This window comes from Heterodontus francisci, chromosome 45 (assembly GCF_036365525.1).
Source record: "Heterodontus francisci isolate sHetFra1 chromosome 45, sHetFra1.hap1, whole genome shotgun sequence".
Taxonomy (NCBI): domain Eukaryota; kingdom Metazoa; phylum Chordata; class Chondrichthyes; order Heterodontiformes; family Heterodontidae; genus Heterodontus; species Heterodontus francisci.
In genome coordinates this window covers 6,027,531-6,046,138 of record NC_090415.1, presented here as the reverse complement: position 1 = coordinate 6,046,138, position 18,608 = coordinate 6,027,531, and the positions used below count along the sequence as shown (strand labels likewise).

Sequence of the window (18,608 nt, the reverse complement as noted above, 5' to 3'; positions counted from 1 at the left end):
GCATCTTCTCTGTGATTGCAGTTATGTTGCCCCAATGCTTTCAGCGTGCACTCTTGCAGCAACAGCTCCATCCCGTAGCACTTGACATCGTCCAGCCAGATCTCCTCCGAGCCTTGCCCGAACTTGGCCGAGCCGTGGGCTAGCTCGGCGAACCCGCAGTCCATTTGGCGGCAGACGACGACGGCATCCGGCATGTCCCAGTAGTCGTCACAGATTGTCCCCCAGGTTTCATTGTGGTAAACCTCCACTCTGCCATTGCAGGTATTACTGCCGTTCACCAGTCTCAACCTCAAGAACTCTAATGAGAAAGTTGAAACAGAATGGACAAACAACCTCAGCTCAAAGCAGACTGGGAACATGGGAAATAGGGCCATTCGGCCCCTCGAGCCTGCACTGCCATTCAACAAGATCATGGTTGATCTTTGACCTCAACATCAATTGCTCACACTCTTCCCATAATCCCTCCATAATGTCAATATCTAGAAATCGACCCATCTCTCTCTTGGACATGCTCAATGATTGAGCCTCCACAGTCCTCTGGGGTAGAGCATTCCACAGATTCACCACCCTCTGAGTGAAGTAATTCCTCCTCAACACAGCCCCAAATGGCCGACCTCATTTCCCAAGACATGTACAACACGCAGAAGTCCATATTGTCTTGTTACGGACATGAGAGCAATACTGACAGAAAGAGCCAGCTGGGCCTCGGAATACCTTTTGGGTGGGATTAGAACCCAACCCGATATTTAGTCCAGTGGAATTGGCTCCGACAGAGCATCGAGAGGTGCGGCAAACAAGCGGAGAATTTCTACCGCCAAGTCTGGGGGAACCATTTCCAGTAAAGTGGGGGAGGCTTCTTCCATTGGCAAGCTATTAAGTTACTTCCTATGCTGGAGGCAGAGAGTTTGATCCAACCCCATTGATGGATGTTACATGCTCTTCGGTATGTGCACAGTTGGCCTCGTGCCAGCAAAGCATTTGCAAAGGCTCGGAACATAACCAGCGACACTCTGAACCGAATTGTCACCCAAACAGTGATAACAACACCGACTTGCATTTATATAGCCCCAGGTGCTTCACGGGTAGCGCGTATCAAACAAGATTTGGCACCAAGGTGTGCAAGGAGCAGACTCCCTTCGTACTGGTCCCACAGGCGTTCCCTGCGCTCAAATCTCTGGAGCAAGGTGTGAACAGAATGACGTATTGGGTGGCAGTAATAAGAGCGCACCAATACTTAGAAGCATTTGCTACAGTGCCACGCATCAGACTTGTGATCAAGGCTGGAGCTCATGGAATAAAAGGGACGGTAGCAACACGGATACGGAATTGGTTGAGTTACAGGAAACAAAGATTATGGTTCGTGGATGTTTTTCGGGCTGGAGGAAGTTTTGTCGTGGAGTTCCCCCAGGGGTCAGCGTTGGGACCCTTGCTTTTCCTGCTATATATTAATGACCGAGACCTCGGCGTACAGGGCACAATTTCAAAGTGGGCGGATGGTTTGAAACTCAGAAGCAGTGTGAACTGTGAGGAGGATAGTGTCGAACTTCAAAAGGACACAGACAATTTGGTGGAATGGGCAGGCAGGTGGCAGATGATGTTCAATGCAGAGAAATGTGAGGTGATTCATTTTGGTAGGAAGTACATGGAGAGACAATATACAATAAAGGGAACAATTCTAAAGGGGGTGCAGGAGCAGAGGGACCTGGGTGTACATGTGGATAAGTCATTGAAGGTGGCAGGACAGGTTGAGAGAGCAGTTAATAAAGCATACAGTATCCTGGGCTTTATTAATAGGGGCGTAGAGTACAAGAGCAAGGAGGTTATGTAGAATTTGTATAAGACACTAGTTTGTCCTCAGCTGGAGTATTGCGTCCAGTTCTGGGCACCGCACTTGAGGAAAGATGTGAGGGCATTGGAGAGAGTACAGAAGAGATTCAGGAGAATGGTTCCAGGGATGAGGAATTTCAGTTATGAAGATAGATTGGAGATGTTAGGACTGTTTTCCTTGGAGAAGAGAAGGCTGAGAGGTGATTTGATAGAGGTATTCAAAATCATGAGGGGTCTGGACAGAGTAGATCGAGAGACACTGCTCCCACTGGTGAAAGGATGGAAAACGAGAGGGCACAGATTGAAAGTATTTGATAAGAGAAGCAAATGCAACACGGGGGGGGGAAAAACTTTTTCACACAGCGAGTGGCTAAAGTCTGGAATGTGGTGGAGGCAGGTTCAATTGACGCATTCAAAAGGGAATTAGACAGTTCTATGAAAAGGAAGAATGTGCAGGGTCATGGGGGGAAGGTGGGGGAATGGAACTGAGAGAATTGCTCTTGCAGAGAGGCAGTGCAGACACGATGGGCCGAACGGCCTCCTTCTGCTCTGTAACAGTTCTATAATTCTGTGATTCCAGCACCACTTAAGTAACGTTACTTGACCCAAACCTTCAGACGCCAATCCGTTTTCCACACCGAAAGGAACTGCAAGAGAAAAAAAAGACAAGCGTACGGTTATCAAGGCAGTCACAAGACACCACTTGGTGCAAGAAATCTGCAACCAAAATGGAAAACAGTGCAAAATAACCAGAAAAATCAGCAGAATCAGTGGACAGAGAGGCATCGGGAAGTCAAGATTCAGGTCGATGACCCTTCACTGGAGCTGGAAAACATGAGTGAGGAATAGATACTCAGCTAGGGCAGTAGAGGAGTGGGACTGGATGTGGCTGTTTGATGGGCAGCATTAGATTAACCGAATGAAGAGATGATGTGCAAGGCAATTGGTGGTGATGAATGGGACCAGGACGGAAACAAACCCAGGGCTGATGTAAATGGTCGGAGTAGAGTCGGAGAGGAGAGGGAATGCATGAGAAACTATGCCAAAACTAAGAGTGCAAGTCGGCTGGTGCAACCCTGGGTGCATACTACCCCATTAGTCTTGCGCTGGTGGAGTATCCCCACGTCAAGCAGTGGTTCGCACATCTCCAGTAGCAACATCTCCAATTCAATCAGTCGCCATTGCCCAAAGAGCACAGGAGGGTCGATTCATTCAATATTGAGTCCATGAGACTGTAAAGAAGCTCATAGAATTATGGGGGTGCTGTTCCCTGTGCATGCTTTCACATTCATTGCAACAATGCAGGAGGCCGAGGACGCATGGGTCAGAGTGGACTGCGGGCTGAAGTTATCTGTCCATTCAGTGTGTCCTTACACCCTAGTTCCCAACTGTTTCCATTGACAGGAGGGTGGGTAACTAAAGGACACATAAGAACATACGAATTTGGAGCAGGAGTTGGCCATTCGGCCCCTCGAGCCTGCCCCGCCATTCAATAAGATCATGGCCGATTGTGACCTCAACTCCACTTTCCTATCTGCCCTCCACCACCCTTGACTCCCTTGTCAATCATAAACCTGTCTAATTCAACCTTGAATATATTTAATGACCCATGTGCTCTCTGTGTATTTTAATATAATACACTAAAGAACTCGAGGGGAGATGAGGAGTTCTTTTTTAATCCCTGTGATCCAGTGGTGACTAGCAATCCGGAGGCCCAGGCTAATCCCCTGGGGAAACAGAGGTTCAAATCCCACCACGGCATCCTGTCGTAGAAACCCAACTGGTTCACCAATGTCCTTCAGGGAAGGAAATCTGCCGTCCCGACCCGGTCTGGCCTACAAGTGACTCCAGAGCCACAGCAACCTGGCTGACTCTTAACTGCCTTCCCAAATGGCCGAGCAAGCCACTCAGTCGTCAAGGGCAATTCGGGATGGGCAACAAATGCTGGCCTTGCCAGCGGCGCCCACGTCCCAAGAAAGAATTGACGACAAATAAACTTCCAGTGACTCTCTTCTATACCTAATTCCAGGAGCCTGACTTTCTTCAGTGTGAAGACAAGTCCTGGACCTGAAACATTACCTCTGTTCCTCTCTCCGCAGATGCTGCCAGACCTGCGAAGCATTCCCAGCATGTAATTGTAATTCGCTGGTTAATTAGTGCTCATGCCCACGTGTGCACCAAGGGGAAGGTTATCCATGCACCCTTCTCAATTTCTATCTATTAAGCCGGCGTCTGAATTTTGCTCCAACACTTTCTATGTCCTGATGGCTGTGTCAGTTGGCCAGGTTGCCATTAGCTCTGTTCCTTGGCAGGTAGTCTTCTATCCTTGTGGATTGGGAGTGCCACTTTGCAACTGCCTTCCCATCTTGTCCATTGATCCATTCAAAAGCCCCCCTCGCATTTTTCTTAATGGGACAATGGAACCTTCTTGGCTCCAATTGATCGACACTTCTTAAACAAGGGATAGGCGACACTTGGATTGTTCGGCTCAATGACCCTTAGCGTGTAATTATTTGCTCAAAGGTCTTCTATCATTTGTAATTCTGCTGACCCCACATTGGTGAATCGATAAAGGATGCAGGATAAATCAGAAATATCGGAGGCAGCTATTCGGCCCCTCAAGTCTACTCCAGCACGGCAGACCAGCAACCCATCCCCATATTCGCGCCTTCACCCCATTTCCCTTAATATATTTGGATGACAACAATCTCGCCATCTCAGATATTCAGAGCATTTTGTGGGAGACAGTTCCAAACTTTTACCATCACTGTGTGCAGTGGTGTTTCTTAATTTTATCATGAGAGGTCTAGCTCGAATTGTTAGACCATGGCCTCAATTTCCCAATCAGCGGAACTACTTTATCTCTATCTACCCTGTCTGTTCCCTTCAATCAAATCACAGCTTCACCTTATAAATTCCAGTTTGCCTCATTTCTCCTCGTATCTAAACTCTTGGAGTCCAGGTATCATTCAGGGAAATCTAACTTGCACTCTTTCCAAGACTCATATATCTTCCCTAAGGTGTAGTGCCCAGAACTGCTCACAATAGCTCCAGGCGAGGTCAAACCAAGGCTTTGTATACCTAAAGCATCACATTCGTTCATGGGATGTGGGTGTCACTGGCCAGGCCACAATTTATTGCCCATCCCTAATTACCCTTGAGAAGGTGGTGGTGAGCTGCCTTCTTGAACTGCTGCAGTCCTTGGGGTGTAGGTACACCCACAGTGCTGTTAGGAAGGGATATCCAGGATTTTGACCCAGCGAAAGTGAAGGAACGGCGATACGGTTCCAAGTCAGGATGGTGAGTGGCTCGGAGGGGAGCTTGCAGGTGGTTGGTGTTCCCATGCGTCTGCTGCCCTTGTCCTTCTGGGTGGCTGGTGGTGGGTTTGGGCGGTGCTGTCGAAGGAGCCTTGGTGAGTTGCTGCAGTGCATCTTGTAGATGGTACACACTGCTGCCACTGTGCGTCAGTGGTGAAGGTTGTTGCTTGACTCGTCTGTGGGACAGCTCTCCCAATTTTGGCACAAGCCCCCAGATGTTAGTAAGGAGGAATTTGCAGAGTGGACAGGGCTGGGTTTGCCGTTGTCATTTCCGGTGCCTCGGTCGATGCTGGGTGGTCATACGGTTTCGTTCCTTTCCTTGGATGTCGTAGCGGTTTGATGCAACTGAGTGGCTTGCGAGGACATTTCAGAGGGCATGTAAGAGTTAACCACATTGCTGTGGGTCTGGAGTCACATGTAGGCCAGACCAGGTCAGGACAGCAGATTTCCTTCCCTAAAGGGCATTAGTGAACCAGATGGGTTCCAATCTTTTGTATTCTTGCCATCTAAATATAAACATATCGGTGTAGAAATTCATCTTAGTGGGCGGTGCCAAACGAAATCAATCGAATTTATAACCCCCTCATCCTTATGCACTCAATTTGTGTCACTTTGATGTTTAACAGCTGAACTCCGGCCCACAGTATGAATGGTCCAGATTCCCTACCACTTAGGATGGCATGAATTTCTTTATATATATATACTTCATCGCAGAATGGCCGATGGGTTAAATTTCGACCTGGTTGGTCCCAATCCTTGTGTTTAGGAGCCTCTCACTTGACCGTGTTGAGCACTGCTAGATAGTCACAAGGGCCATCGGAAACTCCAACGAAACTGGAATGCTGCCTTGACTTTGACTACCTGTCAGCAACAGCAAAAGATTGTTTATTGTTTACAAAATTGAGGTTCATTGAATAGGAGGGTCAGTGTCCAATTGGATAAAAAAAAAAATTGGCATAAGTTTGGAAAACAGTGAGTCATGGTAAATGGTTGCTTCTCAGACTGGGAGATGGTTGACAGTGGTGTTCCCCAGGGGTCAGTCTGGGATCATTGCTTTTTTTTGCTAAATACAAATGACTTGGATCTTGGAATACAGAGTAGAATTTCAACATTTGCTGAAGGCACCAAACGTGGGGGTACGGCAAACAGTGAGGATGATATGAACCACCTGCAACGGGATGTAGGTAGGGCTAGCAGAATGGGCAGAGAGGTGGCAGATGGAATTCAACACTGACAAACGTGGCGTGATGCATTTTTTGGGAGAAGGGATAGGGAGAGGCAATGGTGCAGGTCAAAAGAGGGTGCAAGGGACAGAGGGACCTGGGGGTGCCTGTGCATCGGTCGTTGAAGGTGGCAGGACATATTGAGAGATATGGTCAGTAAAGCCGATGGGATCTTGGGGTTCATAGATCGAGGCATTGAGTACAAAAGCAAGGAGGTTATGCTGAACCTTTATGAAGCTCCGGTTAGACCCCAACTGGAGAATTCTGGCCAGTTCTGGTCACCAGACTTCAGGAAGGATGTGAGGGTCCTTGAGAGGGTGTGGAGGAGATTGACTAGAATGGCTCCAGGGATGGAGGGTTTTACTTCCAACGTTAGGTTGGAAAAGCTGGGTTTGTTCCCCTTAGAACAAAGGAGATGTAGGGGAGATTTAATAGAAGTATACAAGATTATGGCAGAGCAGAGTTAGACAAGGAAAAACTCTTACCATTAACGAATGGTACAAGGGCTAGGGGACCCAGGTTGAAAGTTTTGGACAAGAGATGCAGGGGGGAACATGAGGAAGCACTTTTTTACACAGCAGGATGGTAATGACCTGGAACTCTCTGCCCACAAGGGAGGTGGAAGCAGAGACAATCAGTGACTTCAGGAGAAAGTTGGATGACCGCCTGAGAGAAATAGACTTGCAGAGTTACCGGGGATCGAGTTGGAGAGAGGGATTGACTGAATAGCTCCGTGGAGAGCTGGCAGGGACTCGATGGGCCGAACTGTGCCGTAACTGAATCTATGACTCGATATTGGGATACTCACCAAATGCTAAGATAACCACCCATATCATCTTCAGCCAATCTCGCACCCTTGCAATGTCAGGAGCTGATGTTAAAGATTACACTTGCTTCTGGTGGTCCAATGCAACCTGTAATGACAAGACGAAGTCCATGAAGTGTCCAAGTGGCAAGATGTCAGTGAGCGGCTGCACTCTCAGTGCTCATGATCACTCACGAGCAGGAGGAGGCCATTCAGCCCCTCCAGCCGGTCCCGGCATTCAATTAGATCATGGCCGATCTGCAAATTTATGAACGAGGGGGAGCAGATCTGTCTGTGGCCTCAACTCCATTTTCCTGCCTTCCCCCGATACCCTTTGACTCCCTTGTTTGTCAAGAATCTGTCTACCTCTGCCTTAAAAACATTCAATGGCCCTGTCTCCACCGCTATCCGGGGAAGAGAGTTCAACAGACACACGACCCTCTGAGAGAGAAAAAAAAATTCTCCTCATCTCTGCCTTAAATGGGAGACCCCCTAATTTTTAAACTGTGTTCCCTAGTTTTAATCTCTCCCACAAGGGGAAACATCCCTTCAACATCCACCCTGTCAAGTCCCCTCAGGATCGTATACGTTTCAATAAGATCACCTTTCACCCTTCTAAACTCCAATGAATACAGACACAAACTTACCAAAAGTTCCTCATAAGATAACCCTCTCATCCCAGGAATCAGTCAAGTGAAACTTCTCTGAATGGCTTCTAATGCAATGATATCCTTTCTTAAACAAGGAGACCAAAACCCTACACAGTACTCTAGATGTGGTCTCACCTGTACCCTGTACAACTGTAGCAAAACATTACTTTTATATTCCACTCCCCTTGCAATAAACTACAACATTGCATTTGCCTTCTTATTTGCTGTACCTGCAGACAAACGTTTTGCAATTCATACACTAGGACACCCGGATCCCTCTGCATCTCAGACTCCTGCAATCTCTCACCATTTAGATAATATGTTGCTTTTCTACTCTTCCAGCCAAAGTGGACAAGTTCACACTTTCCCACGTTATCCTCCATCTGTCAAATCTTTGCTCGTTCACTTAACCGATCTATATACCTTTGCAGACTCCTTATGTCCTCTTCACAACTTCCTCACCTACCTATCTTTGTGTCATCAGCAAATTTAGGAACCATACATTCTGTCCCTTCATCCAAGTCATTGATATGGATTGTAAATAGTTGAGGTCCCAGCACTGATCCCTGTGGCACTCCACTCGTTATAGCTTGCCAACCTGAAAACAACCTATTTATGCATACTCTCTGTTCCCTGTTATTAATTATTAAGAGATACAGCACTGAAACAGGCCCTTCGGCCCACCAAGTCTGTGCCGACCATCAACCACCCTTTTATACTAATCCTACACTAATCCCATATTCCTACCACATCCCCACCTGTCCCTATATTCCCCTACCACCTACCTACACTAGGGGCAATTTATAATGGCCAATTTACCTATCAACCTGCAAGTCTTTTGGTGGTGGGAGGAAACCGGAGTGCCCGGCGAAAACCCACGCAGACACAGATTGTTAACTAACCAATCCTCTGTCCATGCTAGTATGTTCCTACTTTATACCATGAGCTCTTATTTTGTTTAGTAACCTTTGATGTGGCGCCTTGTCAAATGCCTTCTGGAAATCCAAGTACATCCACATCCACAGGTTCCCCTTTATCCACGTTGCGTGTTACTTCCTCAGAGAACTCTAACAAATTAGTCAAAAACGATTTCCCTTTCACAAAACCATGTTGACTCTGCCTGATTGCATTGAGATTTTCGGAATATCCTGCGCCAGCCTCCTCAATTCCAGCATTTTCCCAAGGACAGGCGTTAAGCTAGCTGGCCTATATTTTCCTGCTTTCTGTCTCCCTCCTTCCTAAAATAGCGGAGTTACATTCGCTATTTTCCGATCCGATGGGACCAGGGAATTTTGGAAAAATTAAAACCAATGCAGCCACTATTTCAGCAGCCACTTCGTCTAAGATCCTGGGATGAAGTCTATCAGGGCCTGGGAACTTGTCAGCTTTCTGTTCTAATAAAGTTCCCAAAACCCTTTCCCCTTTCACCAATCCTCTTTAACATTTTAAACAGCTCTCTGAGACCAACCCTGAATCTTCCATCATTAGGGAAATGTCTGTGTACTCTGTGCTCATTGTTTAAGACTCGGGATCCTTTTGGCAAATCTATGCTGTCCCCCTTCAAAGGCTAGTTCATCATTCTTGAGGTGCAGTTCCCAAGACTGAATGCAGTACTCTATACGGAGTCTAAGTAGCCCTTTATATAACTATAACATAACTTCTACCCCATTGTATTTCAACCCCTTTGAGATAAAATCCATTATTCCATTATGCTTTTCGATTAGCTACTAGCTGTGTGAAGTGATTCATTTTGGTAGGAAGAACGCGGAGAGGCAGTATAAATGAAAGGGTACAATTCTAAAGGGGGTGCAGGAGCAGAGGGACCTGGGGTATATATGCACAACTCATCGAAGGTTGCAGGGCAGGTTGAGAAAGTGGTTTATAAATAGGGGCATCGAGTACAAGAGCAAGGAACATTATGATAAACCTGTGTAAAATGGAGTGTTGCTTCCATTTCTGGGCACCGCACTTTAGGAAGGATGTGAAGGCATTGGAGAGAGTGCGGAAGATATTCACGGGAATGGTCCCAGGGAATGAGGGACGTCAGTTAATGTGGAGAGACTGGGAGAAGCTGGGATTGCTCTCCTTAGAGCAGAGAAGGTTAAGAGGGAGATTTAATGGGTGCGTTTGAAATCAGGAGGGGTTTGGACAAAGTAGATCGGGAGAACCCATTCCCATTGGTGGAAGGGTCAAGAACCCGGGGACACCGGGTTTCGCAAAAGCGAAATGAGGAAAAACGTTTTTTGACGCAGCGAGCGGTTAGGATCGGGAATGCACTGCCTGAGAGTGTGGTGGAGGCAGGTTCAATCGAGACCTTCAAAAGAGAATTGGTTAATTATCTGAAGAGTAAAGAAATGTGGGGCTCCGGGGGAATGGAAGTGGAGTGGGACTCGTTGCTCCAGTGGAGTGCAGGCACAGACACGATGGGCCGAAAGGCCTCCTTCTCTGCTTTGATCCTTCCACCATTCCAACTTTGAATGGTTTGAGTACTTGGACTGCCTGGCCATAGTACTCCACACAGTAGGTTGTTTTTCAACATTTTGGAACACACTCTGATTTGCCATTCCTGAATCTCCCGGGCCAGACCTGGGCCAAGGGCTGGCAGTATCCTCAGTCCGTCCTTCTCTACCGTTTGTGAACACAACGCTGGTTCATTTGCCTCACTGCATTGCTATCCAGACACACCACTGGAAATGTGAGACTTCAGACTCCACGCAACCAATAGCGATCAATTATTTGTGCGAAGTGGAGGCGAACAGACTTCCTGGGAGATTACACCATCTGGAGGGCGTGGATTTAAGAAATTCTGGCCTGCAGCATCATAGAACACACATAATCAATTGACCAATAGGAAATGAGGGGGAAGATAACATCACCTCATTTTCTTATATGTCTTCCAGGTCATTGCATATCAAAGGTTTCATTCTATTTATTTAGAGATACAGCACTGAAACAGGCCCTTCGGCCCACCGAGTCTGTGCCGACCAATAACCACCCATTTATACTAACCCTACAGTAATCTCACATTCCCCTACCACCTACCTATACTAGGGGCAATTTATAATGGCCAATTTACCTATCACCGGCGAGTCTTTGGCTGTGGGAGGAAACCGGAGCACCCGGAGGAAACCCACGCGGTCACAGGGAGAACTTGCAAACTCCGCACAGGCAGTACCCAGAATCGAATACGGGTCCCCGGAGCTGTGAGGCTGCGGTGCTAACCACTGCGCCACTGTGCCGCCCACTGTTCCTCTCCATATTACCCCATTACAAGACTCACTCATTTACTATGAAAACTAAAAATTAGATAAGGATTTTTTTTTAATTCTTTACACGGGATGTGGGCGATGCAGGCTAGGCCAGCATTTATTGCCCATCCCTAATTGCCCTTGAGAAGGTGGTGGTGAGCTGCCTTCTTGAACTGCTGCAGTCCATGTGGGGTAGGTACACCCACAGTGCTGTTAGGAAGGGAGTTCCAGGATTTTGACCCAGCGACAGTGAAGGAATGGTGATATAGTTCCAAGTCAGGATGGTGTGTGACTTGGAGGGGAACTTGCAGGTGGTGGTGTTCCCATGTATTTGCTGCCCTTGTCCTTCTAGTTGGTAGAGGTCGTGGGTTTGGAAGGTGCTGTTGAAGGAGTCTTGGTGCATTGCTGCAGTGCATCTTGTACATGGTACACACTGCTGCCACTGTGCGTCGGTGGTGGAGGGAGTGAATGTTTGAAGATGGGGTGCCAATCAAACGGGCTGTTTTGTCCTGGATGGTGTCAAGCTTCTTGAGTGTTGTTGGAGCTGCACCCATCCAGGCAAGTGGAGAGTATTCCATCACACTCCTGACTTGTAGATGGTGGGTAGCATTTGGGGAGTCAGGAGGTGAGTTACTCACTACAGAATTCCCAGCCTCTGACCTGCTCTTGTAGCCACGGTATTTATATGGCTACTCCAGTTCAGTTTCTGGTCAATGGTAGCCCCCAGGATGTTGATAGTGGGGGATTCAGCGATGGTAATGCCATTGAATGTCAAGGGGAGATGGTTAGATTCTCTCTTTTTGGAGATGGTCATTGCCTGGCACTTGTGTGGTGCGAATGTTACTTGCCACTTATCAGCCCAAGCCTGGATATTGTCCAGGTCTTGTTGCATTTCTTTAGGGACTGCTTCAGTATCTGAGGAGTCGTGAATGGTGCTGAACATTGTGCAATCATCAGCGAACATCCCCACTTCTGACCTTACGATGGAGGGCAGGTCATTGATGAAGCAGCTGAAGATGGTTGGGCCTAGGACACTACCCTGAAGGAAATCTGCTGTCCTTACCTGGTCTGGCCTACATGTGACTCCAGACCCACAGCAATGTGGCTGACTCTTAACTGCCCCCTGAAACGGCCTCGCCAGCCCAGTTGACAAGGGCGATTCGGGATGGACAACAAATGCTGGCGATGCCAGCGATGACCACATCCCATGAAAAGAATTTTTAGAAAGCACTTTGCCACCAATGAATTAATTTTTAACGTGCAGTGTTCAATGTCGGAAAAGTGGCGGCCCAGTTCTGCACAGCAAGATCCCACAACCAAAAAAAAAAAAGATGATAATGAGCAGATAATTTGTTTTCAGTGATGTAAGTTGAGGGTTAAATATTGACCAGGGCACCAGGGAGGTTTTGGTCGCTGTTGCACCAAAAGTGACCATTGGATCTTTTGCGTACAATCAGGGTTCCTCGGTCGGGCCTCCAATCCAAAATACAGCATCTCTGACAGTCCTGCACTCTCTCAGCACTGTACTGGGAGTGATGACCAGGATTATATGTTGAGCTATCCAGAGTGTCACTTCAACCTTTCCTTTTATGACACAGAGGCAACATATGCTGCCAATTAAACCACAACCATCATTATTTCCCTAACTCTTCCAAATGCTTAAACACGTCTAACCTTTCTCAGCCTGTCATACTCTTGTCAACTTCTCTTAAATCTCCAACTAATTTCCTTTGTTCTGAGGAGAACAGCCCTAGTTTTTCCAACCTAACCTTGTAACTAAAAGTTGAATGGCAGGTCAGGTTTGAGGGGCCGAATGGCCTACTCCTGCTCCTATTTCCTGTGCTTCCGATGTTATTCTGCATTCCCGTATCCAAGTCGTTACTAAATCGGAAAATGAACTGTTCCCATCACTGACCCTTGGGGAGCACCACTGTCTCCCATCATAGAAACATAGAAAATAGGAGCAGGAGTAGGCCATTCGGCCCTTCAAGCCTGCTCCGCCATTCATTATGATCATGGCTGATCGTCCAACTCAGTAACCTGTTCCTGCTTTCCCCCCCATATCCTTTGATCCCATTAGACCCAAGAGCTATATCTAACTCCTTTTTGAAAACATTCAATGTTTTGGCCTCAACTCCTTTCTGTGGTAGAAAATTCTACAGGCTCACCACTCTCTGGGTAAAGAAATTTCTGCTCATCTTAGTCCTGAATGGTTTACCCCGTATCCTTAGACTATGACCCCTGGTTCTGGACTCCCCCACCATCTGGAACATCCTTCCTGCATCTACCCTGTCAAGTCCTGTTTGAATTTTATAGGTTTCTATGAGATCCCCCCTCACTCTTCTGAACTCCAGCGAATATAATCCTAACCGACTCAATCTCTCCTCATACGTCAGCCCCGCCATCCCAGGAATCAGTCTGGTAAACCTTCGCTGCACTCCCTCGATAGCAAGAATCTCCTTCCTCAGATAAGGAGACCAAAACTGCACACAATATTCCAGGTGTGGCCTCACCAAGACCCTGTATAATTGCAGCAAGACATCCCTGCTCCTGTACTCGAATCCTCTCGCTATGAAGACCAACATACCATTTGTCTTTTTTACCTCCTGTTGCACCTGCATGCTCACCTTCAGCGACTGCTGTACGAGAACACCCAGGTCTCGCTGCATATTCCCCTCTCTCAGTTTATAGCCGTTCAGATAATAATCTGCCTTCCTGTTTTTGCTACCAAAGTGGAGTAGGCCATTCGGCCCCTCGAGCCTGCTCTGCCATTCAACTAGATAATGACTGATCTTTCTCAACGTCATTTTCCTGCACTATCCCCCATCCGCTGATATTGTTAAGAACTAGAAATCTATCCATCTCTGTCTTGAACGTACTCAATGAGTGAGCCTCCACAACCCTCTGGGGTAGAGAATTCCAAAGATTCACCACCTGCGGAGTGAAGAAATTCCTCCTCATCGCAGTCCTAAATGACCTACCCCTTATTCTGAGACTGTGTCCCCTTGTTCTAGACTCACCAGCCAGAGGAAACATCCTTCCTGCATCTACCCTGTTAAGCCCGGTAAGAATTTTGTGCCTTTGGAATGAGATCACCTCTCACTCTGTTAAGCTCCAGAGAATAAAGGTCCAGTCTAGTTAATCTTCCCTCGTGTTACAATCCCTCAATCCCAGGAATTGGTGTGGTGTACCTTCTTTGTACTCCCTCGATGGCAAGTATATCTTTCCTTCGCTAAGGAGACCAAAACCGTGCACAATACTCCAGGTGCGGTCTCACCAAGGCTCGACACAATTGCAGCAAGACATCTTCACTCCTGTACTCAAATCCTCTTCCAATGAAGTCCAACATACCATTTGCCTTCTTAATTGCTTGCTGCACCTGCATGCTGGCTTTCAGGGGCTCATGAACAAGGACACCCAAGCTCCCTTTGGACATCAACACTTCCCGACCTCTCACCATTTAAGCATGGGATGACTGTTTGAGCTCTTTGCTGCTTATTCTATGGGGTGCCGCTCACGATAGCAAAGAAATTTTACGGGAATATTTAACAGAGATATTCAAAACTATGAAGAGTGTTGATAAAGTAGGAGAGACTGGTTCCAACGTGGGGGCAACCAAAGAACACAGATTTTAAATAATTGGCAAAAAGAACTAGGTGTGAGATGAGGATTTATTTTGAATGCAGAGAGTTCTTACGACCTAGAATGTATTGCCTGAGAGAGCGGTAGGTTCAGTAAGAAACTTACAAAAGGGAATTGGATGAAGATGTGAAGGGATCAATTTTATTTTTTTGCAGGTCGATGGGGAAAGGACTACATTGACCAAGAGTTGAATGGTCACCTTACATGCCTTATCATTCTATGCTACTGCGAACTGCTAGTACAGAAAGTGAACCCAGTGTCACATGGATAAGCTGAAGGAGGGAGAACAACAATGTTGAAATGCACTTTGCTATGTTTACACTAAAAGTGCCTCTATCGATCTCAACAAACAGTCGTATCTGGTAGACCGTGGCCCACCAGTCAGGAAAATACTCCCGTCCGATTACGGGGAAATTATCTTGGCACCAGTTCAGTCAACTCGCTTGTAATTTGTGTCATCAAAGAGTCAACTTCTAAAAAAAAATAACAAACCGACTGGTCAAACATCGATCGACTGATGTCCAAGACAATACTTTTTACGTGATCTTCCAGCGCAGAAGATGTCCAGTCAGTCCTCTGAAAGAGCAACTCAAACATGTCCTGATCCTCTGCTCCGTCCCCATTGTCCTGCAAATCCCAACCCCCCCCCCCACACCCCCCCACCACTTCCTATATTTATCGAATTCCATTGGAAATTTACCATTGGATTGGCTTTCAGCACCCTTTCAGGCAAAACATTCCGATTATAACAACAAACAAAAGATCTTCTCATCTCCCTTTTGGCTCTTTTGCCTATTCCCTTAAATTCATACCATCCCGTTACCTCCCCTTCAGCCAGTGGAAATAGTTACTCCCCTTTGTTTTTGCTCATTCATGGGATGTGGACGTCACTGGCCAGACCAGCATTTATTGCCCTTCCCTAATTGCCCTTGAGAAGGTGGTGGTGAGCTGCCTTCTTGAACCGCTGCAGTCCATGTGGGGTAGGTACACCCACAGTGCTGTTAGGGAGGGAGTTCCAGGATTCACACTCCTGACTTGTGCCTTGTAGATGGTGGACAGGCTTTAGGGAGTCAGGAGGTGAGTTACTCGCCGCAGGATTCCCAGCCTCTGGCCTGCTCTTGTAGCCACGGTATTTATATGGCTACTCCAGTTCAGTTTCTGGTCAATGGTAGCCCCTAGGATGTTGATAGTGGGGGATTCAGCGATGGTAATGCCGTTGAATGTCAAGGGGAGATGGTTAGATTCTCTCTTGTTGGAGATGGTCATTGCCTGGCACTTGCGTGGCGCAAATGTTACTTGCCACTTATCAACCCAAGCCTGGATATTGTCCAGGTCTTGCTGCGTTTCTACACGGACTGCTTCAGTATCTGAGGAGTCGCGAATGGTGCTGAACCTTGTGCAATCATCAGCGAACATCCCCACTTCTGACCTTATGATTGAAGGAAGGTCATTGATGAAGCAGCTGAAGATGGTTGGGCCTAGGACACGACCCTGAGGAACTCCTGCAGCGATGTCCTGGAGCTCAGATGATTGACCTCCAACAACCACACCCATCTTCCTTTGTGCTAGGTATGACTCCAGCCAGCGGACGGTTTTCCCCCTGGTTGGGTGAGCTGTATTTGGGGTGGACTGTCTGTTTTGAGTGACAGGTTCTGGGATATATTAGGACAACATCAGCCTCCATTCTTTCTTTCCATGCGGCTGGTTTGTTCAGGTGAGTTTCTGTATCTCAGTCTCTGTGTCTCTGTGCCCAGGTGAATTGCAAGCGGCTTAGTGTGTGTGTGTGTGTGAGAGAGTCCAGTCTGAATCCCCTGCTCTCTCTGTCCCAGTCCTGACCCTTGTCTCCAATTCCCACCCCAATCTCCCTCTCCAGGATCTTTTCCCCATGGAGGAGCTGATGGAGGGGAGGTGTTAGAGTCCAATGATGGAGCACAGACCGTGTGGGATGGTGAGTATCACATCTTTATTGTCTCTCTCTGCCTTTCTCTCTCCTTTTGCCTCAATCTCTCTCTTTCAATCTCTCTGTGTCTATTTCTCTCTCTATTTCTCTCTCTATGTTTTTCAATCTCTCTCTCTCAATCTCTCTCTGTTACTCTCTCTGTCTGTTTCTCTCTCTCTGTGTTTCTGTCTCTCTTGATTCTCGCTCTGTGTTTCTCTCCCTCTCTGTTTTTTTTCCTCTCTCTCTGGTTCTCTCTCTCCCTCTGTGTTCCTCCATCTCTCCCTCTCACTTTGTGTTTCTCTCTCTCTCTGTTTCTCTCTGAATGATTGTGTGTCTTTCTGTTTCAATGGATTTCTTTGTCCTCTCTCTCAATCTCTCTGTGATTCTCTGTCCTTCTCTCTCTCAATCTCTCTGTGATTCTCTGTGTGCCTTTCTCACTGGCTTTCCGTCTGTCTCTTTGCTGCCTGCAATTTCTTTGTGTCACAGTTCTTTCCCTCCACTTTTTTCCCTCCTCTTTTTCGGTGTCTCTTTCGGCCTTTTCTCTATTCCTCTGACTTTCTTTCTACTGTATTTCTGACTTTGTCTTTTCTCTATATCTGACTTTCTGTCTTTTCTCCATTTCTGACTCTCTTTTCTCTATTTCTGACTCTCTGTCTTTTCTCTATTTCTGACTCTCTGTCTTTTCTCTATTTCTGACTCTCTGTCTTTTCTCTATTTCTGACTTTCTGTCTTTTCTCTATTTCTGACTTTCTGTCTTTTCTCTATTTCTGACTTTCTGTCTTTTCTCTATTTCTGACTTTCTGTCTTTTTCTGACTTTGTCTTTTCTCTATTTCTGACTTTGTCTTGTCTGTATTTCTGACTCTCTGTCTTGTCTGTATTTCTGACTCTCTGTCTTGTCTGTATTTCTGACTCTCTGTCTTGTCTGTATTTCTGACTCTCTGTCTTGTCTGTATTTCTGACTCTCTGTCTTTTCTGTATTTCTGACTCTCTGTCTTTTCTGTATTTCTCTGAGTTTGTCTTTTCTCTATTTCTGACTTCTGTTTCTATCTTTTCTCTCATTCTTTTTCTCTCCTTCCTTCTCTCTTTATTTCTCTATCTTTTCGCTCCTTCTTTCTCGCTCATTCTCTCTTTTCTCTCGTGTTTTATCCAACCCCCCCCCCCCCCTCACAATTTCTGACTTTGTCTTTTCTGTATTTCTGACTTTCTGTCTTTTCTCTATTTCTGACTCTGTCTTTTCTCTATTTCTGACTTTCTGTCTTTTTCTGACTCTGTCTTTACTCTATTTCTGACTCTGTCTTTTTCTGACTCTGTCTTTTCTCTGTCTTTTCTCTATTTCTATCTTCTGACTCTATCTTTTCTCTCATTCTTTTTCTATCCCTTCTTTTCTCTCTTTCTTTATCTGTTCGCTCCTTCTTTCTCGCCCATTCTATCTTTTCTCTCGTGCTTTTTCCAAATTTCCATAATTCCCCCCACCGCAAAAATTCCCCCCCGCAATTATTCCCCCCCCGCAATTATTCCCCCCCCCGCAATTATTTCCCCCCCCCGCAATTATTTCCCCCCCCCGCAATTATATCCCCCCCGCAATTATTCCCCCCCCGCAATTATTCCCCCCCCGCCATTATTCCCCCCCGCCATTATTCCCCCCCGCCATTATTCCCCCCCGCAATTATCCCCCCCCGCAATTATCCCCCCCCGCAATTATCCCCCCCCGCAATTATCCCCCCCCCGCAATTATTCCCCCCCCGCAATTATTCCCCCCCCGCAATTATTCCCCCCCCGCAATTATTCCCCCCCCGCAATTATTTCCCCCTCCCCTGCGATTTCCCGCCCCCGCCCCCGGATAACAGTCCCCTTTTGTACAGACCCCCACCCAATCTAAATAATCCTCATCTGCAGACCCCCATCTGATATCTCCTGTTAACTGACCCCCATCTAATACCGTCACTATCACCAGAC

General features: G+C 46.9%; 1 protein-coding gene across 1 annotated transcript in view; it reads right to left on the bottom strand.

The window, feature by feature from the left end:
* Window positions 1-7,282, bottom strand: part of LOC137356160 (deleted in malignant brain tumors 1 protein-like) — a 38,245-nt gene extending 30,963 nt beyond the window's left edge. Inside the window, exons 1-3 of the mRNA XM_068021974.1 lie at window positions 7,176-7,282; window positions 2,439-2,474; window positions 1-298 (exon numbers count right to left, since the gene is read on the bottom strand). The exon at window positions 1-298 is cut by the window's left edge and continues 20 nt beyond it. Of these exons, the coding sequence (XP_067878075.1) occupies window positions 1-298; window positions 2,439-2,474; window positions 7,176-7,203 (362 nt within the window). The 5' untranslated portion in view covers window positions 7,204-7,282. The remainder of the gene's footprint in view (window positions 299-2,438; window positions 2,475-7,175) is intronic.
* Window positions 7,283-18,608: the final 11,326 nt, after the last annotated feature.